The sequence below is a fragment of the Stenella coeruleoalba genome (genome assembly GCF_951394435.1).
Source record: "Stenella coeruleoalba genome assembly, chromosome: 1".
Lineage (NCBI taxonomy): Eukaryota > Metazoa > Chordata > Mammalia > Artiodactyla > Delphinidae > Stenella > Stenella coeruleoalba.
Window position 1 is genome coordinate 82,656,828 of NC_137169.1, and position 23,719 is coordinate 82,680,546.

A 23,719-nucleotide genomic window follows, 5' to 3' on the forward strand; every position below is an offset into this window, starting at 1 on the left:
TGTTCACGCACTCAAGTTGTTTACAAGCACTTTCTTTTTATAGCATATTGATAAACAGGAGAGGGAAACTACCACCTTGGAGAAAGCCAGGAAGTTTTTACTAGGTAGGCCATGGCCCATCGAGGTGGCTCATTCTACTCTGAACCAGAGACCACCCAGCATCCTGGGACCTCCTTAGAGAGGACTGAACCCCTTCCCCTGGGCAGTGCCTAAGTCACAACCATATCTTCTGTGGTCGTTGCTCCTTCAGTCAAAGAAAGAGAGCAAGGAACCTACTTTCCATATGCCCCTCTGAGAACAACCACCGAGTAAATACTAAAGGTTATGGAGTTAGTAGTCCACCTCTATTAAAATTTCACATACTTGACATTTCTTTTTTTTTTTATTTGACACCCAAATCTCTTTTATTGGGGGGGGGGTAGGGCGGTTGCGGGGGCCTCTCACTGCACATCTTGTTCATTGGCGCTGCTTCCTGAGTCCTGTGGCTTTATCACATCTGGCAGCTCGGGTGGGCTGGAGAAGGGCTCGATGCGCAGGGCCTCAAAGGCCTCATCTGCCCTGAAAGCTAGCCCCACAGTGGCTGGGGCCTGAGGCCGTGCTGTCTGGCTGGTGAAGCCACACTCGCCCAATGTCCTTCCGTCGTCCAGAAGCTGGTCGTCCTTGTACAGCCGCTGCTCGTCCGGCGGCCGCTTGAAGATGCCCTCGACGATGCGCTTGAGCTCGAACACAGTGCTCGACTCCTTGGCGTCCGTGAAGATGGTGGTCTTGTGGCGCCGGATCATGAGGAACACGTCCTGGGGGCAGCGGGCCGGCGTGAGCGTGGAGCCCGGGCCCCACCTCACGGCCCATCGCCCTCGCCGCCCCCGGCCCCGGCCTACTTGGCATTTCCTAACTTTCTGGTTTGTTTCCTGGTTCCACCTCTTACCAGTTGTGTGGCCTTGAAAAAGTAACTTTTCAAATTCTCAGTTTGCCTATCTGTCAAATGAAGGTAAAGGCACCAAACAGGTAGAGTTCTTTTGAGGATTCAGTGAGTCAGCCTTGGGTGGGCGCTAAGCCTGGGCCAGCAGAGAGTGGCCGTCAGTCGTTAGCCGCTTCTCCTCCCTCTTCTACTCTACCCTCTCAGCCTTTTTTTTTTTTTTTTTTGCGATACGCGGGCCTCTCACTGTTGTGGCCTCTCCCGTTGCAGAGCACAGGCTCCGGACGTGCAAGCTCAGCGGCCATGGCTCACGGGCCCAGCCGCTCCGCGACATGTGGGATCTTCCCTGACCGGGGCACGAACCCGTGTCCCCTGCATCGGCAGGCGGACTCTCAAGCACTGCGCCACCAGGGAAGCGCCACCAGGGAAGCCCCCTCTCAGCCTTTTTGATGGGACAAAATTGAGATTCTTTGGTTCCAGGTTTCAGGGCTCTCTCTTACTTCATTTTTGTTCTTAAGCCTATTCTTTACATAAGTATGAAAGAGAGAAAGTGAAATAAGTTGAGAAAACAATCTCTAAGGAACTCTCACTATTCGAATAGTCCTATTGGGACATCTGAAAGACCTCGGGTTCCTTTTCTCTGTGGCTGTTATACTCGTAAAAGTTATGCACACGTGCTATTTTGAATGTGTCCCTCTTCCCCACTTCCTGGGGCCCAACCAGCCCGTGGGACTTCCTACTGCAGGTGCAGCTCCTCAGACCCTGCCCAGTCTCAGAGGATTGGCCCCAGGGCAGGAGACAGGGACAGGGCTGTGAGATTCTGTTAGCCCAAGGCCCTGCACGTCTGTCTAAAACCATATTTTGAGGTTTACTTTGAATACAGCCCAGGACTCCAAAAAGCCCTGCTACTGTGCTCCTAGAGTGCTTCTTTGCTCAGGTATAAATTGCAGTGGAAAAGAAACCGGAGTCACCAACGCAGCTTTTTCTTCACAGTAATCCAGCAAAGCTGGGACATGGGGCTTCGTATAGCAGATCCTAAGGACCCCATCCTTTCTAGGCGATGGGGCTGCTAAACCACCACCAGTGGAGTGTGATTTTTAAATTTTTTTTCACTAAATCTTTAATAGATTAATAGAAAAAGAAAATTTTTCTCCAGGACTTTTCCTATGACCAGGATCTAGAACAGAGAAAATAGATTTGGTCTATGTTGAATTGAGATGTTTGCCCTTGACCTCATGTATTGCATTGGTCCAATTAAATATGATAACCATATATTATTTTTACCATGATTTAAACACCAAACGAATAACTGGCTCTGTAGGTTTTCAAAAGAAGTCTTTGGGCACCATCCAGTGACTATTTTGGCTACAATATAAACAAAACCCAAACGGCCCGCTTAAGTTTTCAAAAGAAGTCTCTGGCACCCTCTTGTGGCGCATCACACAACTGGGAAAACAACAGCTTTGGGATAATGCCTCTTGCCTCAGAATCGTGCAGACATTTGCTCTCCTGTCATAACTGTCAGCGATTCCCTGAAGAAACACAGTGCAGCCAAACTTTTTAATTTGTGTCCATTTGAACTGCAATACAAGACATACCAACAAAGTCCTGCTTTAACTTCAAAAATGGAAATAATGAGAATCACGCCAACGTTTTGACATTTGTTAAGAAGCGTTAACATTTTAAAGCTGGCCTGCCAAAGAAAATGTAAGCTACCTTCAGGCCATTGTCATGCGCTGGTACCACTCTGACCAGTAAACAGAAGTGCCCACCGTTCTGGTAACCTTACTGAGTGATTTCTAATCGTTTTATATGTGTTAATAGTTAATTTTCACTAAGAGGTAAGTCTCCCCTTTAATCCTCATCTCCAAGGAGAAAACCGAAGCACAGAGAGGCAACTGCCAAAGGCCAATGCCAGGCCTGGGACGTGAGACACAGGCATGTGCCGGCCTCCACTCCTGCTTCCTACTACCTCGAACTCTGCTGAGACTCGGGGCATGATTTCAGTGACTACTGTCATCCTGTTTTAATCTTCACTGTTTTTATAGCCCTTTAGCAATGTCACCTAAGTACTTGTTAAACTAAACACGTCTTAGTGTTAGCCCAAAAAGTACCCGAGGAATTCCCCTTTTTGAAATGGACTTCAGATTGATAAAATTTGAAGTGCTGTCTAAGCTATATTGATAAAGTGTCGTTTTAACCTCAGAAATGGAAATAAAGGAACTTGCTCCACATTTTCTGCATTTGTTAAGAACCACAAAATTTTAAACCTGGCCAGCCAAGGAACTGGCATAATATCTGTGCTGTTAATATAGGACAGACTCCACAGGACTTCCCAGCTTCAGCACTGTTGACGTTTGGGGCCTGATCATTCTTTGTGGTTGAGGGCTTTCCTGTGCCTTACAATATTTGGCAGCATCCCTGGTCTCTACCCAATAGATGCCAGTTGCAACAGTCAAAATGTCTCCATTTTGGGAGGAGGGCAGCAGAAAGGCTCAAATCTTCCTCAGTTGAGCTCCACTGAGATAGAGTACACTCTGAAAATGTTGATACAAAATGGAGAAAATAAAAGCGTCATTAGAGCTGGTATAACTTTAATTTCCCCAAATGGTCCTGAGGCAGGGGAAGAAGAATGAAAACGATGAAAAAAATGCCACTGGCCCAGCTGCAAGATCGGCCCCCAGAAAAATGCCACAGATCTATCATGTTTATACCATCTGCAGACTGAGAATGCACCAACCCCCTTACATTGCATGCTGTGGAAATATCAATCTTGAGTATGTAAGACTTTCATGATTGCATTGCTGCATCATAAAATGTCACTGTTATGTTTCCAGAAATTCTGAAGAAGACACTTTCATGATTTCCTGACCTTCAGGTTCTCTTTGGGCTCTACCTTTCGACTTAATCTAATATGTCATCTGGTTTTCTCTGCACATTTCTTCTTGAGATATTCTCAGGTAATGATCGTAATTCTTCTCCGTGTTGGTATTAGCTCAAAGATTTAGATCTCCTCCTTCCACATATAGAATCTTCTAAGAGCTTCCAAGGATAACCTCTTCTGTTCCACCATTCTCTATGAATGTCTCAATATCCTAACTTTAATATTTCAACATTTCACCCCCTTCTGCTACCACTTTTAGCCTCTACCTTTTTTTCCATCATCGATATTTTATTCAACCATTCATCACTCATTTGATGATTATATTGCAGGCACAGTGTTAAATGCCGGGGATACAAAATTATTAAGCTGCCCCTTAAGGAGGCCACCTGCCATCTAGTACTAAAGAGGAAACAGAAAAATGACAATGCATTGTATGTAGCAAGTGATAGGATGCAGATGTCAGTGAAGGGCTCCAGAAACCTAGAAAAAGAAATAATTCTGTCTTAAGGTAGTCCGAGAAGATTTCTTGGAGAAGGTAGCAATTAATCTGGGTATAGAGGGATGAATAGGAGTTTGCTAGGCAAAGAGCCCCCCAGGCAGAATGAATAACGTACACAGAGACCGGATCTGCGAATGAGTCTGAATAGTTTCTATTCTCGCTTTCTAGATACTCCTCCCAAAGATGGGAGGCTTTTCCCTCCCCCTACGTGTGGATGCACTCCTTGTCAGAAGGACTGCCACCACATCACTGAAGTCAGTTTCTCTAGCCACACTACTATTCTTGCTCCCGGCTCTGCCACTTTCCCCCCACTGCTTCCTCACCCCACTTCTCTCTCCCTTTCTGTTCATATCCCGTTGCCAGAACATGTCATTTCCACCTCTGTCTCGTCCACCCCTCATCTCCTCTCTTATGACCGTTATTGATATTCAGACACAACTTACCTCTGTCCTAGAATTGGGCAAAAGCCTCCTGACGGGCCCTTGGCTTGTAGTCTCTCCCCTTTCCAATCTACCTAATCCTAAACTACAGTTCAGGGAAACAGTTTAGATTTGGGATCACTTGCTCACGCCCCAGCTTCAGGGCAGGCAGGGAAAATAAGTGTCTAGTATTTGCAGACATTAATGACAGATGAACTCTGCAGCCAGGAACAAGTAGAGATGGCAGTGACCTAGCAACGGTCTGGCAACCATAGCTTAAAACTCAGGCCCTGGGACTTCCTGGTGGTCCAGCGGTAAAGAAATCCACCTTCCAATACAGGGGACGCAGGTTCGATCCCTGGTCAGGGAACCAAGATCCCACATGCCGTGGGGCAACTAAGCCCGCGCGCCTCAAAGAGAGCCTGTGTGCCTCAAACTACAGAGTCCAGGCACCCTGGACCCCACGTGCCACAACTAGAGAGAGAGAAAAAAAACCCATATACCACAACTAGAGAGAAAAAAAAACCCCACATGCCACAACTAGAGAGAAGCCCACGTGCCGCAACTAGAGAGAAACCCGAGCAGACCGTGCCGTAACGAAAAGATCCCACATGCCTCAACAAAGATCCCGTGTGCCGCAACTAAGACCTGACGCAGGCAAAAAAAATAAGGAAAATAAATAAATTACATAAATAAATATTAAAAAAAAAATCAGGCCCCAAGCCTTGAAGACATGGTTCATTTCCTCCCTACTTCCCATTCTCAGTCTTTGCCATGGTCCACCAGGCCCACATGTTTGACCCTCACTCCTGTGCTCCTCGGATGTGACAAGCACTCTCCCACCTCAGGCTTTCTGTGCTTACTTAGCGCTTCCTCCCTGATTTCTTCTAAATCACTTCTCAAATGGTCACCTGGTGGCTGGAAAGCTCAGGTGCTGGGAACACGGGAGCCTCGCTGGGGGGAGGGCAAGAGGGCCTGATGGGGTGGCAGGCAGGATGGGAGGGTTATTGGTTATTGGGGCTAACAAGCTGTAGAATGTTCCAGAAATTTGGGTAAGTCTCAAAGAAAGGAAGCACGCCTATGGTGAATCAGGTGGGTGGGCTGAGAGCTCCCCCTTCAGACGGTCCCCTCATTGGGGGGGGGCTTCAGGAGTGCGGCCGGGCCTTGGGGTCACCCCTTGGCTGCCAGGAGAGGAGAGTCCACGTGCTGCTTTGTGGCTCCCAGTGTAGGGTCTGGGCGCCTCTCCAGAAACTCGGAATCACTGTGTCTCCAGAGGAAGCAAACTGGAGGCCATACCACCCACTGACGACGTGGTCACCAAAAGAAACAAAACGCTAATTGAATCGGCCTCCTCTGATGATTAGAAGTTAGATTTCACACGTGGTTCCAAATTTCTAGCTGGGAAACGAGTGGCTCTACCCTCTGGAGCCCTGGGGCCTCTCAGCAGCGGTCAGCTGAAGCCCGGTCGAGGCCGCCTGTCAGGCCGACGCCTTTGCCACAGTCCCCACCCCTCCCCAGCGCCCGCCACCCAGTTGGCTGCCTTCAGCAGGTGCATTCTTGCGTGGCCCTTGGCTCCTGAACGGGTAGATGGATGGAGGAGGGCAGAAAGGGACAGAAATGAGGCCAGAGATATTTTATTTATTTTATTTTTTCTTTTTTAAAAAAGGCTGCAATCTTTTTAAAGTAAGTTATTTATTTATTTATTTATTTTTGACTGTGTTGCGTCTTCGTTGCTGTGCAGGGGCTTTCTCTAGTTGCGGCGAGCGGGGGCTACTCTACGTTGTGGTACGCAGACTTCTCATTGCAGTGGCTTCTCGCTGCAGAGCACGGGCTCTAGGCTTGCGGGCTTCAGCAGTTGTGGCACATGGGCTCAGTAGTTGTGGCACACAGGCTCAGTAGTTGTGGCTCACGGGCTTAGTTGCCCCGCGGCACGTGGGATCTTCCTGGACCAGGGCTCGAACCCGTGTCCCCTGCATTGGCAGGCGGACTCTTAACCACTGCGCCACCAGGAAAGTCCCAAGGCCAAAGATATTTTAGAATTTAGAATAAGAAAAGGTGTCATTTCAAACAGTGGGACAGGAGGGATATCTGAAGAATGGTTGAGGTGGAGCAGCCCCTCGGAGAGCTGACAGCTGCAGGAGCTGGCCCATGGGAGGGCCCAGCATGTGCACAGGGCGGCAGGGGCTCCTTTTCGGTTCAGCCACCTCAGTGCACGGCCCCCACCCCACAATGTCACCTTTCCTGAGAGGTCTCCCCAACTACCCTCTAGAGAATAGCAGTCCCCCATCATTGTCCAGAGTTCTTACCCTACCTACTTATTTATGTATTTGTTTATTTTCTGTCTCCCCTCCCTGACGGCAGGGACTTTATCCATTTTGTCCTCTGCAGTGTTGCCAGGGCCTGGAAGAAGATCTGGCGCACAGTCCTGACTGAATAAACACAAGCTGAATACCTGATAGAAGAGTCAAGTTCCCTTTCCTCTCTCCCTAGCATGCTCTATATGTCCCAGCTATGGGATATGAGTGAGACTTTCCTACCTCCAGGTGCTGAGGAAAGGGAGGATTTGACTGGCTTGGAAGCCCCTCCTCTTGGCTCAGAAGTGGGCACCTCCACAAGTCATTGGCTCAGAGGTGGGCACCTCCACAAAGCAAACAGGGCAGACAGTGGTTGGGTCATGGCTGGGAAGGTGGCCCAAGTTAGTCTGATCCAGCCAAAGCCCCTTCGGCTTTGTGCTTAAGGAACGGGAAGCTCCCCGTTCTCTGCGTGGGCATGACTTGCCTTGATAAGAGTGGAATGGCTGCGGGTACTTTGTTAACAGGAGAAACCCCTGCCTGAGGACCAGATCCGAAGCTGAGCCGAGACCATGATAGACAAGCAGAGCCAGAGCCCGTACCTCGATGTAAACCTCTCCTTCCAATCCTGTCAGATCTTTACAATTTCTGGACTCTTTGTTTTGTAAACTAATGAATTCCATTATTGTTTAACTCAGCTCGAGGTCACATTTTCTTTTTTGTGTAATCTAAAGCATCTTAACTAATACACTGTCCTTAAAACACTACCATGCCATGATGATGTTTTGAGAAGGACATTGATAAATTAGAATATTTATTACCAAATGAATGAATTCACCCATCAAGTATTATGGAGTACAACTACTTTAGAGAGTGACCTAATGATAAAGGATATAAAACCTATCTCATTTGAGGGAAAATGGTAAGAAACAGGGAGTGGTTAGCCTCAAGATGAGAAGACTTAGAAGGACCATGATGGATGTCTTCATAACATGTGTAGTCGAATGTATTTGAAGGGGGTGACACATTGAGACGTGGATTTAGCTCAGACCTGCTGGAATACAAGATATCTTAATTCTCTTTCAGATGCCAATCCCTTCTTCTAAGACACCAAGAGAAAATATAGTCACCGAGAACAAAGCAAGGAGAAACAAAACCTTGCAGTTAGCTTGGACTTCACCTCTAGACCACCGGTGTTTTCTCTCAAAAGAGAAGAGCTCTTATCTAAAGTAGCCTGGCCTGGAGAGGCTAAGATCAAGACAGGACAGAAGGCCTCCTCTGGTTCCTCCCACTATAAAGCCCAAACCCTTGTTGTGAGTCTTATTACTCCAACAGGAAGAGAGGATTCTCATGCCCGTCCAAGCCAGGTGGGGAGCCCAATGCAGGAGTAAAAAAGGCTTATCTTGATCTATGTCTTATCCTCCCCCTTTCCCTTTTGAGCCTTCAGATGGCTCACAGGCTTGATCAATAGTACAACTGCAACCTCATGAGGGGCCTTGAGCCAGGGGTACCCAGCTAAGCCATGCAGGGATTCCTGCCCCACACAAACTGTGAGAAGATAAATTTTTGCTGCTTTTAAGCTGCTAAGTTTCTGATGTTTCAGAAAATAATTTGTTACACAGCAATAGATAACCAGCACAAATGCGTACATAAAATTCCCTTATATAAATTCAGGTTATTTCCAACTTTTCCCACTTGCAATATGGCATTGAATATCTTTGTATATATAGTCTTATGAATTCCTGAAAGTAACTGTGTAGGATAAATCATTAGACATGGAATTGTTTACTCCTATTTTGAAGTACAATACTGTCAAATTATCCCCCCAAAATGTTGTACACCAATTCATACTCCCAATAAAATGCGTCTGAGAGTGTCTTTTGCCCCATAACCTTGCCATTACCAAGTCTTATAGATCTTTACCATTTACCAATTTGAAAGGGAAAAAAATATCATGTATTGATTGCTTCCCCCATGCTGACCCCCGGCCCAGGGCCTTACATGCCTTTTTCCATTTGATCCCTACAGTAACTCTATGATATAGGTGCTATTATTACTCCATTTATTACCCCAATAATGAAAACAAGACCTGATCAAGGTTCCATAACAAAGTAGCAGACCAGGTAGTCTCAGGAAGTCTGACTTCAGAATCTGAGCTTTTAATGACTGGTGAGATTGAGCCTACATCATGTGGCCAATAGGCCCTTAATATTTATTTCTTTTTCTGTGTATTTCATTTTCACATTCTTTCCTTCAGTGATGAATATCTTCTGCTTGCCACTCTTCCCCTTCTCCATTCTGCTCTCACCCTAGAAATTTGACCTCCATGGGTTTCATCAACATGGCCCTGGTGCCCTCTGGCTCCCTGCTGGGTTCAGCCGTGGAGAGGCTGGCAGGAGATTGGAGGTGGGAAGGGAATAGAGTCAAAGTGTTTACTCCCTTGGCCCTCTACTGGGAGGTTGCCTCTGACGGGTTGTGTCTTCAGAACAGAGTTCATTGCTCTTCTAACCTGACCCTCTCTCAGTCTGGGTTCCTGTAACATTTCCCTCTGACTTTTCACACAGAAAAGGGATATCTGATCACTGCACTGGTTGTTCCTAACTTTACAAGTAGTCCCTTGCAAATGAACACTCCTCACTTTATCCTGTTTTGTGCATGCTATCATTTTCAGTTCTCTGTTATGTTGTCTTTTCTCACTGAATTGGAGGTACTTTCTCTATATTGAGATCATAACACTTTGCTTATCACTTGGTGTGGAACACCTATCCCAGCTTGTTGCTTCTTAGTTTTCCTTAACGTAGTTTTTGCGTAAATTTTATATCCTCACCCAAAGCTCCACTCCAGAAAATGTGGCCTTGACCTTGACAAATCCATTGCAACTTGCTTCCCCACACTGGGGCGAAGTAAAATGTCTACAACCTGATCCACCTGTGGCCCAAATATTATCTTCCCCTCCTTAAAAAGTTACTTTCTTCCGCAAGTATTTGGAAAGGTTTTATCTTGTGCTCCGCCTGAGTTGTCTATCAGGAACTGTTTGTTCTTCAATGTCACGTGCTTCCCTCTTCTCCCAGCTCTGCTGGGGACCTCAGGAAATCTCACAGCTGCTCCCTGCCTGGAATTCCTAGGCATGGTCCCTCCACTTGCACCGGTGGAGGTGTGAGTGTGGGGCAGGCCACACTTTATCATACACTCCCTTTATTTTCTAAAATACCATCACACAAGCCAGTACAGATGATCAGACTGTGCTTTGTGGGCAAGAGAGGAGAAGTGGGGGGTGGCTTTCCATTAAGGTGAAGGGAGTTATAATACAAGGTGGTGGAGGAAGGGGATTAAAGCAGGGCTAAAAGTGATTTTTCCAAGAGTCCACTTAGGAAGTTAAGTTATTCATAAAGAGTGCCTCATGGGCATGCCTGGTCTCTAAATCACTCCCTATCTTTGCATCTTTCTTCTAATCTCTTCTAACCTCTTTTCCATGTATTCCTCTCCTTTTCAAAGAAACCCTGCTACCTGTCCACAGGGTCAGTCTTGCCCCAGAATTCTTTCCCTACCTCCACTGGCAAATCTTGTTCAGCACATCGAAGGGAGAGCGGGGCCCTAGCAGCATACACCGCGGGAGTGATCTGTTGCCTTTGCAAGTTCCCCAGAGCTGTAGGGGGCAGGGTTCAATACTCCAACACCATCCAGGAGTCTGGGTGGGCAGCCAAGCCCAGCCTCCTTTGAGGTGGTCCAACCTGGAATACACGGCACACCCATCTTCATTTTCCCATGATTGAATGTGTTCATTTCTTTCCTTAGTCTCCGGTTATCAGATTGTGTCCCTCGGGCTTCACGAATGGGAAATGGGCTCTAAATGGCTACTCCCTTAGGCGGACACTCCACAGCTCCTTTGATAACACCTCTTGTGAAAAGATGGGATTTCTTTTTTAACCAAGCCCACCCTGGCCCTTAGCTTGGGGAAAAGGAGAGAGAAAGGCTTAGGGAGAAGAGGGGGAAGGCGAGTGGATAGGGGGAGTAGTAGTAGTAGGGGGATAGTTGGTCTTTCTGTCCCTTTAAAGGACAGAAAGACCAACAGTCAGAGTCTAATAGTTTTTGCTACAACAATAGAATAGGACACTTCGGGCAGTAAGCTCCCTCTCCTCGGGAGGGTGAGCTTAGACAGAGGTCATTATAGAAGGATGACATAGAAAAGATTCCTGTCTTTCTAGGAGAAAACTCGAAGTCTTTCTCTTCCTGTGGCCTTTAAATCAGCTCTATACTATTTAAGATATAAGTGTGAAGTCCAAGATGGACTTAGCTGACTACTAAGGAGGAAAAAATTGCTAAGGGAAAGGGGGTTAGGGACCTGCAGGTGGGGGAGACATACAAAGAGGTCGTGTCACTATTGAAGGGAAAAGCTGTTGGGGTGTGTGTGTGTGTGTGTGTGTGTGTGTGTGTTGCTCAAAGCTAGACCCTGGTAGGCTGGGCTGAGCAAAAAGATTCGTTTTGAGGAGAGGTGGAGAGAGGGAAGAGATGTCTTGCTGTTGAGATAAGGACCAAAGAGTAAAGTCCTCAGATAACCTGGGGAAGCCATGCACTTGGGTGCTTTGTGGGTACTCTGGAGAGAGGAAGATGATCTCCATGGCCTGGGCACGCAGGGCCGGAGCACAGAGAGAAATCACAGGGCCGTGTACAATATAAGGCTACAAAAATTACCTCAGCTAGGGAGTAGGCAGGGGGACTAGGTGGAGGCAGTTAATTCTTTAAATCAGCTTTATTGAAGTATAATTTATGTACAATGCAAGTCTCCCTGGGGGAAGAGGGAATGGGGAGTTATTGCTTAATGGGGACAGTGTCTTTTCAGAGTAAAGAAAAACTTTTTGTGATGGTTGTGCAACACTGTGAAGATAAGTAATGCCACTGAGCTGTACATTTAATGGTTAAAATGGTAAGTTTTACGCTATATATTTTACCACAGTAAAAAAAAAAGTCACCAATTTTAAGTATACAATTTGATGAATTTTGACAAAGGTATACGGTCTTTTAACCACTATCTTAATCAAAAAATAGAAAATATTCATCACCCCCAAAAGTTTCCTTTGCCCCTTAGGAGTAAATCGCCTTCCCTCATGGCAAACACCATCTACTTTTTGTCACTATAAGTTTGCCTTTTCTAAAATTTCCTGTAGATGTAATCATAAAGTATGTAGTTCTTTTATGTCTTGCTTCTTTCATTTAACATACTGCTTTTGAAATCCATCCATATTGCCGTGTGAAGCACGAGTTTGTTTCTTTTTATCGCCAAGTGGTATTTCATTGTATGGATGTTCCACACTTTGTTTATCCATTTCCCAGTGGATGAATGTGTGGATTGTTTGTCGAGTTGTTTTAAATACCAGCATGGATTAAGTGCTAAGCTCCTGAGGAAAGAATTTTCGCCGTCACACAGGATGAGATGTAAATGCTGACCACCTATGGTTATGAATCAGGGTCCATAGACAAATCCTTTGCATTTCTTATGACAGCTTAACATCTTGAACCTGCAATCACGGCCTGCAAATGATTGCCAAATCTCAGATTTTCCAGTTCCCTAGTTCCCAGATTTTATTCTATGAGCCATGCTCCACGTGGGCAGCTCTGTGGCTGGGGGTCTATGTTGACAGGCTCTAAGAACACTGTGTAGCAGCAAAGACGTTCTCCTGTTGGGACTTTCTACATTACTTCCCTAGTAATTTCGTGAAGATCCAAGGAGAAGTGCGCCAATAAAAGTTTACACCATATTATATGTGACATAATAAATTTTGTTTTATATAATGTGATATATAATTATATCACTTACCTACATACCTGATGCTCTTATTCTTACATAAGAAAAAATTTCATTGTATGTTCACAAAGCTATCATCATTTGTTCAAAATTACTTTTTTTTCCTATTCCTTCCCACTCACAGACTCCATAAATGACTCCCTGCCCTGGCTTTGGTGTCTCAAGAAATGTCTTCAGACTCTACCTGCAGGTACCTGGCCTTTAGGGGTCCTTGGCTGGGATCTGGTTTTAGAGTTTTGCTGTGACACCTCACCCTAGTTCCCACCTCCAGCCAGTCCTATGAACTAGACATTTTAGACTGAACTTTTTTTTGCAGAGTGGCCTGGGATGAGAGGAAGTCCAGTAAGCTCCTTGCCTGTTCTGGCCCTTTGGCCCCAGGTGCCAAATGGCAAACCTGGCTCCCTGACCCTGTCCACCTCGTAGATTTTCTTCAGCTCTCTGTTGAGAAGCTTGTGGCTTTTAATGGAAGACTCCTCAGCTTGGACTCTGTCTTCCAGTGGCCCCAGAAAGGTCTTAAGTACCCAGTGATGAAATGTCCAAGATCCCACAGCCTCCTGCTATGGCCCTACGCTGGCCAAAGGGAGAACCCATCCACCCTGGCCTGGGCTGCTCCTGTGAAAAGTCACCAGCAACATCTTTAGTTTTCTTTCTCCTACAGATATGCTCAAATCAGGACTCACAAGATTCGAGGCTGGAAGGAAGGATAGTGCAGGGTTGGTGACCATGACGGAAATCTGTTGTTTTCCTCGGCCCAGTATCACTCACTCCCTTCTTTTGGTAGTGACACTCCCATTCTTTAGGGAACTGTTCCCTCCTTATTTCTCTGTATGGTTCTGGTATAGGAACCAGTCCAAATGCCCTACCCCACACCCAAGCCCCACATGCAGAGCAGTGACCCAGCCTGGCCGTTCAGAGCTGTTCCCGTGATTCTTTCTCTTCCCTCACTCATAATGGAGATGTTAGATGTGATCCCAGAATTCCTAGCAACCGTGTCCCCACAGTATGGAGAAGATTGAGAAAATGAATCTTATGAGCAGGGAAATGTCCTGATATTTCTTTGGGCACTCCCCCTTCACAATGAATGCAGTCTTGGTTCAATTATCTGTTAAGATCCCTACTCTCACCTGCCCAAGACATGGGTATATGATCCAGTAGAGGCCAATCAGACTCTCTCACAGGAAAATTAGAATCTTGAGCTGTGTGACACAAGAATTTAAATGTTGGAGCTGGGCCATCCTAACAGAAACACCCTGGAGAGACTGTCCATTAGTTCCTAGAGCTAAATCCCTAGATTTGCCCTGCTTTCTGACCTCCCAAAGACCCAGCTGTTCAACTTTTTTCTTCATTTCTCTGAGCTATTACATAATTTTGTAATAAATTATCCTTTTTACTTACATTAACCAAAGTAGATTTCTGCCATTTGCAACCCCAAAACCTTTAAACTAATAAATCTTGTGTTGCCTGTTGCCTCCATCTATTAATGTCTCCCCCAGTTACCACCATTGTGGGCTCCATGCCATCTACTATTATCCCATCACCAATCTGTGACAAACAGGGTTGGAAAATAGACGATGTCTCACAAGAGATCTAGGGGGACTGCTGTGACTCAGAGAACTAGTTGCTAAAGCTCATTTTTGGGAAGCACTTCTCCATGGATCTTCCATGTTTCTGTACTTCTTGCAAGCACAAGGACTGATTATTGTTGTTACGGATTATCCTTTTCAGGATGTTTGTATAACAAACAATTTTGGAAGATAGAGACAGTGCATGTTTGCTTTTGTCCATTATAAGAGGTCTGGGTGCCGTAAACTCAGGGTTTCTCTCTTGTAACACAATCTGTCACGTGTATAGGTAACATCTGACGTTCTTTGAATTGCCGTGGGAGCTGGGGCTTGCAAAACTGGCACAAGTGCTGAGATCTGGTGACTGCTAGTGCTGAGTAGCAAAATCCTTTGTCTATGATCCAGTCTTGTGTGTTCTCCCAGCATCCATGAAATTGTGGCAGGCTGGCTTAGATGGTAAGGATGGTAAAATCTCAGACTCTTCACAGTTCTTGACAGTCTTAGTGACCACAAGGGGTTGTAGAGAGAGATGTGAATGAGGAAGGATGAGAACCTCATAGGCCACTTGATATTGAGGAAGTCCCTGGGAATTAGGAGTGAACATGTTGACCAAATTTTATGATCAGTCAGGCATTTAATAATTCTCCAATGCTTTTGTTTTTTGTTTTGGTTTTTTGCCAATTATAAGGAGGAATTGAAGTGTTGCAGGCTGAGTACTGGGAAGTAGGTTAAAGGTCAACTGTGTGAAACAGTGCCTGGGGTGTTGCTAACTCTCCTCTGTGCAGGAGACTTTCTCATCATTCTGGTGGTCAGTTTCAGGTCTGCCCCCACTGTGATAATTAGGACTGATATTCACCCTGGAGGGCAACAGCCTGATGGTTTTATGGCTGTCACTCCTACAGTCTCTCCTACCAACCTTAGACCCATTCAGACAAGAGCAAAGTGTCTCAGGGTGTTTTGCAGCTGGTCCTGGATGCTATAATGGAGCTGTGGCTCTTTGGGGGGAAACTCCCTTGGGAATCCATAGATGAGTCATTAACTAACATTTGAGTTCTTCCTGCCTGGGATTGGGTTTCTAATGCTGATGCAGGTGACCTACTGGAGAATGAGAAACTGACACAAAGAATTCTACATATATTCTTTCTGTCAATTCTCAGGCCTGGAAAATTTACATTGGAACTACATGAAGACAAAGGGATATTTTTTTAAAATGGGGCAGCAAATACCTCAGGTTGAAGTAGTCTCTTTAAAAAAACAAAATTGCCACTGTATGAGCCAAGCCCAAGTCAGCAGAAGGAAGCAAATCCAGTGACACCAGCCAGAAAAGAACGTTGCCGTGGTTGCTGAGACAAAGGGCTCCCAAAGCCAAAGTAGGCAGTATCAACCATGAGGGTCTTTACCCACTTTAAATTGTTGAACCAGCCCAAAGCATTGCATGTTGACTTGATGGGGCCATGAACAGCCACCGCCCTGTTTGAAACTAAAAATAAATGTAAAGCCTTACTGGCCTAGAAGGCTCCTTCCCCCTGTACCCCTCCTCTCCTCTTCCCCCTCTACCCTCACCTCAGCTGCTGATAATACAGATTTTTTTTGTGTGTGGTATTAATTTTTTTAAATATCTTTATTGGAGTATAATTGCTTTACACCAAAGAAGACATACAGAGTACAGATATTTGCTGGACCTTCCCTGCTCCCTGCTCCCTACCATCCACAGACATCTAGCACTGGAATGACCTCCTCAAAAATTGACTCAAAAAGTTTCTAATTCTACTTCCTTCACATTCTCCTGGTCCATGCACTTTAGTAAGGCAGTTTGGTCACTGAATGCTGCTATCCTCAGAAAGGGGTCACTTCCTCTTGGCTGCTTTCTGGGTAATGATCAGGACAAAAGGGGTGGGCGTTGATATAGACTCACTTTGAAAAACTGAGATTTTTTCCTGGCCACTCCTGGGCATGATATGTCTTTCTCTCCCCTAATAGCAATCCCAGGCCAGCCTGGTTGGTACACCCTCCAGATGGCAGCTCAGCCAAAATGGAGCCTGGGAGATTCAAATTTAATTCTCATTCAGCCACCTGGATTCTGTAGTTGGATGGACTTGGTCCTAGATCATAAGGATAATTGCCACTTGGCTGATCACACTATCACCAAATCCCCCTGCAGTCGTCCACACAGGCCAATGCCGGGGCCATAATGGGTTTGTAACTTTGATTAAAATGTCCAAGTCTTGCACCTTTTTTATTCTGAATGGAAGGTCTGGGTGTGATTAAGGGATAACTGCAAAAAAGGTGAAATTATCAGTACTGCAATTGGACACACTAATTTTGGAGCAATGGAGGGCTGACAACAGCAGCACTTGGGATTGGAAGCACTTTAGACCCCAAGAGACACAGAGCAGAGATGGATTTGAATGATCTTTGTTTTTCAGAATCACCCCTGGAGGCTTCTTCATGAAGGAAAACCTCCTGGTAAGTTTCTCCCAAACCACTGCATGTGCATAGATTTTACTGACTCCTGGATCTGTCATCCTCTACCAGATGCCTCTGACCATGATTTGACCACCATTTCCTCTAACCTTACTGAGAAGTCAATCAGAAACAACAGAGGAGATCCCCATTTCCTGTATCTTTCAGAAAAAAATCTGTTAACACTTCCAGGTATTTTCCCTACCCCAGTTTCTTAACTGAGCCATTTCCTCTGATAGGCAAATGCCACCCAGCTGACGGTGTGAACAAATGGGACAGCTTGTACTGACTGCCCTCAGGCAAAAATAAACAAATGAAACTACATCAAACTAAAAAGCTTTTGCACAAAGGAAACTGTCAACAAAATGAAAAGGCAGCCTACTGAAGATATTTACAAATGATATATCCAATAAGAAGTTAATTTCCAACATAAACCAAAACCTCAGTCAACTCAACATCAAAAACAAACAAACAATTAAAATATGAGCAGAGGACCTGAATAGACATTTTTCTGAAGAATATATACAGATAGACAACAGACACATGAAAAAGATGTCAACATCACTAATCATCAGGGAAATGCAAATTAAAACCACAGTGAGATGCCACCACTCACCTGTCAGAATGACTACCTTCAAGAAGACAACAAGTAACAAGTGTTGGTGAGGATGTGGAGAAAAGGGAACCGTCATGCACTGTCAGTGAGATTGTAAATTCCATAGCAGCCACTGTGGGAAACAGTGTAGAAGCTCCTCAAAAAGTTAGAAATACAATTACCATATGATCGAACAATTTCACTTCTGGGTATTTACCCAAAGAAAACAAAGACACTAATTTGAGAACATATACATGCTCCAATGTTCATAGCAACATTATTTACAATAGCCAAGACATGGAAGCAGCCAAAGACTCCATCGATAGATGAATGGATAAAGATGATGTGGTCTAGGTACAGTAGAATATTACTCAGCCACACAAAAGAGAAAGCTTGCCATCTGTAACAACATGGATGGATCTAGAGGGTATTATACTAAGTGAAATAAGTTAGACAGAGAAAGACAAATACCATATAATCTCACTTACATGCGTAATCTAAAAAAACAAACTAACTAAACAAAATGAAAAGAGACTCATAGGTACAGAGAACAAACGGGTGGTTGCCAGAGGGGAGGGCCATAGTGGAGGGGTGAAATAGGTGAAGGAGATTAAAAGGTACAAACCTCCAGTTATAAAATAAGCCATGATGATGTAATTTACAGCATAAGAAATATGATCAATAATATTGTAATAATTTTGTGTGGGGACAGACGGTTACAGGTGTTCATTTCATAATATATGCAAATGTCAAATCAATATGTAGTACTCCTGAAACTAATATAATATTGTATATCAACTATATTTCAATTTTAAAAAGCAACATATGTTTAATGTAGAGAATAAAAAAACACTTCATTGAAACAAAAAATATTTCTAAGATCCTACTGCATTTATGCATTAGGAATGCAATACCAAACAAAAACAGACATGGTCTCTGTTCTCATGGAGTTTAGAATTGAACGGGAAGTACACAGAAGAAAAGTCATTCATTTATTCACCCAACAAATGTTGAGCATCTGTTTTTATAGACAAGTGAAATTTGCTTATAATGCCAGTATTTACACTTCACTGTTACATTTTGTTAAGTAAGTAGGCAGACAGCACTTAGAAAGGTAGAAAGATAGATAGGTAGATAGATAGAAGATGATAGATGATAGATACATAGAGCGAGCACATATTCAGATTATGTGGACAGCCACATTCTGGGTCCCAGCTAGCCCTAAAAGAGCTGTGTCAGGTCTGAGCCCTGAATCTCTTGTTTTCCTCTGGGTGCATCTAAAATGGTTGTCTCAGGATAGCCTCATCCACCAAAGGGTAGACAGCGGAAGCAAAAAGAACTACAGTCCTACAGCCTGTGGAATGAAAACCACATTCACAGAAAGACAGACAAAATGAAAAGGCAGATGACTATGTAGCAGATAAAGGAACAAGATAAAACACCAGAAAAACAACTAAATGAAGTGGAGATAGGCAACCTTCAGAAAAAGAATTCAGAATAATGATAGTGAAGATGATCCAGGACCTCAGAAAAAGAATGGAGGAAAAATCGAGAAGATGCAAGAATGTTTAACAAAGACCTAGAAGAATAAAAGAACAAACACCTAGAAGAATGAAAGAACAAACACACAGAGATGAACAGTACCATAACTAAAATGAAAAATACCCTAGAAGGAATCAATAGCAGAATAACTGAGGCAGAAGAATGGATAAGTGACCTGGAAGACAGAATGGTGGAAATCACTGCTGAGGAACAGAATAAAGAAAAAAGAATGAAAAGAAATGAAGACAGCCTAATAGACCACTGGGACAACATTAAACACACAAACATTCATATTATAGGGGTCCCAGAAGGAGAAGAGAGAGAAAAAGGACCCAAGAAAATATTTGAAGATATTAGAGTGGAAAACTTCCTTAACATGGTAAAGAAAATAGCCACCCAAGTCCAGGAAGCACAGTGAGTCCCATACAGGATAAACCCAAGGAGAAACATGCCAAGACACATAGTAATCAAATTGAAAATAACTAAAGACAAAGAAAAAGTATTAAAAGCAACAAGGGAAAAATGACAAATAACATACAAGGGAACTCCCATAAGGTTAATATCTGATTTCTCAGCAGAAATTCTACAAGCCAGAAGGGAGAGGCACAATATATTTAAAGTGAAGAAAGGAAAGAACCTACAACCAAGATTCCTCAACCCAGCAAGGATCTCATTCAGATTCAATGGAGAAATCAAAAAAGCATTACAGACAAACAAAAGCTAAGAGAATACAGCACCACCAAACCAGCTCTACAGCAAACGCTACAGGAACTTCTCTAAGTGGGAAACACAAGAGAAGAAAAGGACATACTAAAACAAACCCAAAACAATTAAGAAAATGGTAATAGGAACATACATATTGATAATTACCTTAAATGGGAATGGATTAAATGCACCAACCAAAAGACACAGGATCACTGAATGGATACAGAAACAAGACCCATAAATATGCTGTCTACAAGAGACCCCCTTCAGAACTAGGGACACATACAGACTGAAAGTGAGGGGATGGAAAAAGATATTCCATGCAAATGGAAATCAAAAGAAAGCTGGAGTAACAACACTCATATCAGACAAAATAGACTTTAAAATAAAGAATGCTACAAGAGACAAAAAGGACACTCCATAATGATCAAGGCATCAATCCAAGAAGAAGATATAACAATTATAAATGTATATGCACTCAACATAGGAGCACCTCAATACATTAGACAAATGCTAACAGCTATAAAAAAGGAAATCAACAGTAACACAATGATAGTGGGGAACTTCAACACCTCACATACACCAATGGACAGATCATCCAGACAGAAAATTAATAAGTAAACACAAGGGCTTTCCTGGTGGCACAGTGGTTGACAGTCCACCTGCCGATGCAGGGGACACGGGTTCGTGCCCCGGTCCGGGAAGATCCCACATGCCGCGGGGCGCCTAGGCCCGTGAGCCGTGGCCGCTGAGCCTGTGCGTCCAGAGCCTGTGCTCTGCAATGGGATAGGCCACAACAGTGAGAGACCCGCCTACCGCAAAAAAAAGAAAAAAAAAATCTTTAAATAAGGAAACACAAGCTTTAAATGACACAATAGACCAGATAGATTTAATTGATACTCATAGGACATTCCATCTAAAAACAGCAGATTACACTTTCTTCTCAAGTGCACACTAACATTCTCCAGGAAAATTCACATCTTGGGTCACAAATCAAGCCTCAGTAAATTTAAGAACATTGAAATCATATCAAACATCTTTTCCGACCACAATGCTATGAGATTAGAAATCAATTACAGGGAAAAAAACGTAACAAAACACAAACACATTGAGGCTAAATAATACATTACAAAATAACCAAAAGATCACTGAAGAAATCATAGAGGAAATCAAAAAATACCTAGAGACAAATGACAATGAAAACACAATGATCCAAAACCTATGGGATGCAGCAAAAGCAGTTCTAAGAGGGAAGTTTAAAGCAATACAATCCTACCTCAAGGAACAAGAAAAATCTCAAATAAACAATCTAACCTTACACCTAAAGGAACTAGAGAAAGAACAACAAACAAAACCCAAAGTTAGTAGAAGGAAAGAAACCATAAAGATCAGAGTAGAAGTAAATGAAATAGAAACAAAGAAAACAATAGCAAAGATCAATAAAACTAAAAAGCTAGTTCTTTGAGAGAATAAACAAGATTGATAAACCTTCAGCCAGACTCATCAAGAAAAAGAGGGAGAGAAAAAAAAAAGAAAACTCAAATCAATAAAATTAGAAATGAAAAAGAAGTTACAATAGACACCACAGAAATACAAAGCATCATAAGAGGCTACTACAAGCAACTCTATGCCAATAAAATGGACAACCTGGAAGAAATGGACAAATTTTCAGAAAGGTATTACCTTCCAAGGCTAAACCAGGAAGAAATAGAAAATATGAACAGACGAATCACAAGTAATGAAATTGAAACTGTGATTAAAAATCTTCCAACAAACAAAAGTCCAGGACCAGATGGCTTCACAGGTGAATTCTATCAAACGTTTAGAAGAGAGCTAACATGCATCCTTCTCAAACTCTTCCAAAATATAGCAGAGGGAGGAGCACTCCCAAACTCATTCTACAAGGTCACCATCACCTTGATACCAAAACAAGACAAAGATACTACAAAAAAAGAAAATTACAGACTGATGAACATAGATGCAAAAATCCTCAACAAAATACTAGCAAACAGAATCCAACAACACATTAAGAGGATAATACATCATGATCAAGTGGGATTTCCCAGGGATGCAAGGATTCTTCAATATATGCAAATCAATGTGATACACCATATTAACAAATTGAAGAATAAAAACCATATGATCGGGCTTCCCTGGTGGCTCAGTGGTTGAAGGTCCACTTGCCAATGCAGGGGACACAGGTTCGTGCTCCGGTCTGGGAAGATCCCACATGCCATGGAGCGGCTGGGCCCGTGAGCCATGGCCACTGAGCCTGTGTGTCCAGAGCCTGTACTCCACAATGGGAGAGGCCACAGCAGTGAGAGGCCCACGTACCACAAAAAAAAAAACAAAAACAAAAAACGAAAACCATATGATAATCTCAACAGATGCAGAAAAAGCTTCTGACAAAATTCAACACCAATTTATGATACAAACTCTCCAGAAAGTGGGCACAGAGGGAACCTACCTTAACATAATAAAGGCCATATACAACAAACCCACAGCAAAGATCATTCTGAATGGTAAAAAACTGAAAGCATTTCCTCTAAGATCAGGAACAAAACAAGGATGTCCACTCTCACCACTTTTATTCAACATAGTTTTGGAAGTCCTAGCCATGGCAATCAGAGAAGAAAAAGAAATAAAAGGAATACAAATTGGAAAAGAAGAAGTAAAACTGTCACTGTTTGCAGATGACATGATACTATACATAGAGAATCCTAAAGATGCCACCAGAAAATTACTAGAGCTAATCAATGAATTTGGTAAAGTTGCAGGATACAAAATTAATGCACAGAAATCTCTTGCATTCCTATGCACTAACAACGAAAGATCAGAAAGAGAAATTAAGGAAACAATCCCATTGCAACAAAAAGAAAAATATACCTAGGAATCAACCTACCTAAGGAGATAAAAGACCTGTACTCAGAAAACTATAAGACACTGATAAAAGAAATTAAAGATGACACAAACAGATGGAGAGATATACCATGTTCTTGGATTGGAAGGATCAACATTGTGAAAATGACTACACTACGCAAAGCAATCTACAGATTTAATGCAATCCCTATCAAATTACCAATGGCATTTTTTACAGAACTAGAACAAAAAATCTTAAAATTTGTATGGAGTCACAAAAGACCCCAAATAGCCAAAGCAATATTGATGGGAAAAAAACAGAGCTGGAGGAATCAGACTTCCTGACTTCAGACTATACTACAAAGCTACAGTAATCAAGACAATATGGTCCTGGCACAGAAACAGAACTATAGATCAATGGAACAGGATAGGAAGCCCAGAGATAAACCCACACACCTGTGGTCAACTAATCTTTGACAAAGGAGGCAAGGATATACAAATGGAGAAAAGACAGTCTCTTCAATGAGTGGTGCTGGGAAAACTGGACAGCTACATGTAAAAGAATGAAATTAGAACACTCGCTAACACCATACACAAAAATAAACTCAAAATGGATTAAAGACCTAAATGTAGGACTGGACACTATAAAACTCTTAGAGGAAAATATAGGAAGAACAGTCTTTGACATAAACCACAGCAAGATCTTTTTTGACCCACCTCCTAGAGTAATGGAAATAAAATCAAAAATAAATAAATGGGACCTAATGAAATTTCAAAGCTTTTGCACAGCAAAGGAAACCATAAATAAGATGAAAAGACAGCCTTCAGAATGGGAGAAAATATTTGGAAATGAATCAATGGACAAAAGATTAATCTCCAAAATATATAAACAGCTCATGCAGCTCAATTAAAAAAAACAAACAACCCAATGAAAAAATGGCCAACAACCTAAATAGACATTTCTCCAAAGAAGACATACAGATGGACAAGAGGCATATGAAAAGCTGCTCAACATCACTAATTATTAGAGAAATGCAAATGAAAAGTACAATGAGGTATCACCTCACACCAGTTAGAATGGGCATCATCAGAAAATCCACAAACAACAAATGCTGGAGAGGGTATGGAGAAAAGGCCCTCTTGCCCTGTTGGTGGGAATGTAAATTGATACAGCCACTGTG

General features: G+C 43.3%; 1 protein-coding gene across 1 annotated transcript; it reads right to left on the reverse strand.

Annotated features, from left to right (window-relative positions):
* Positions 1–337: 337 nt before the first annotated feature.
* Positions 338–1,059, reverse strand: LOC307195937 (elongin-B-like). Its single transcript, XM_079940574.1, has one exon. The coding sequence runs from the start codon at positions 780–782 to the stop codon at positions 441–443; it is 342 nt and encodes a 113-aa protein (XP_079796700.1). The 5' UTR covers positions 783–1,059; the 3' UTR covers positions 338–440.
* Positions 1,060–23,719: the final 22,660 nt, after the last annotated feature.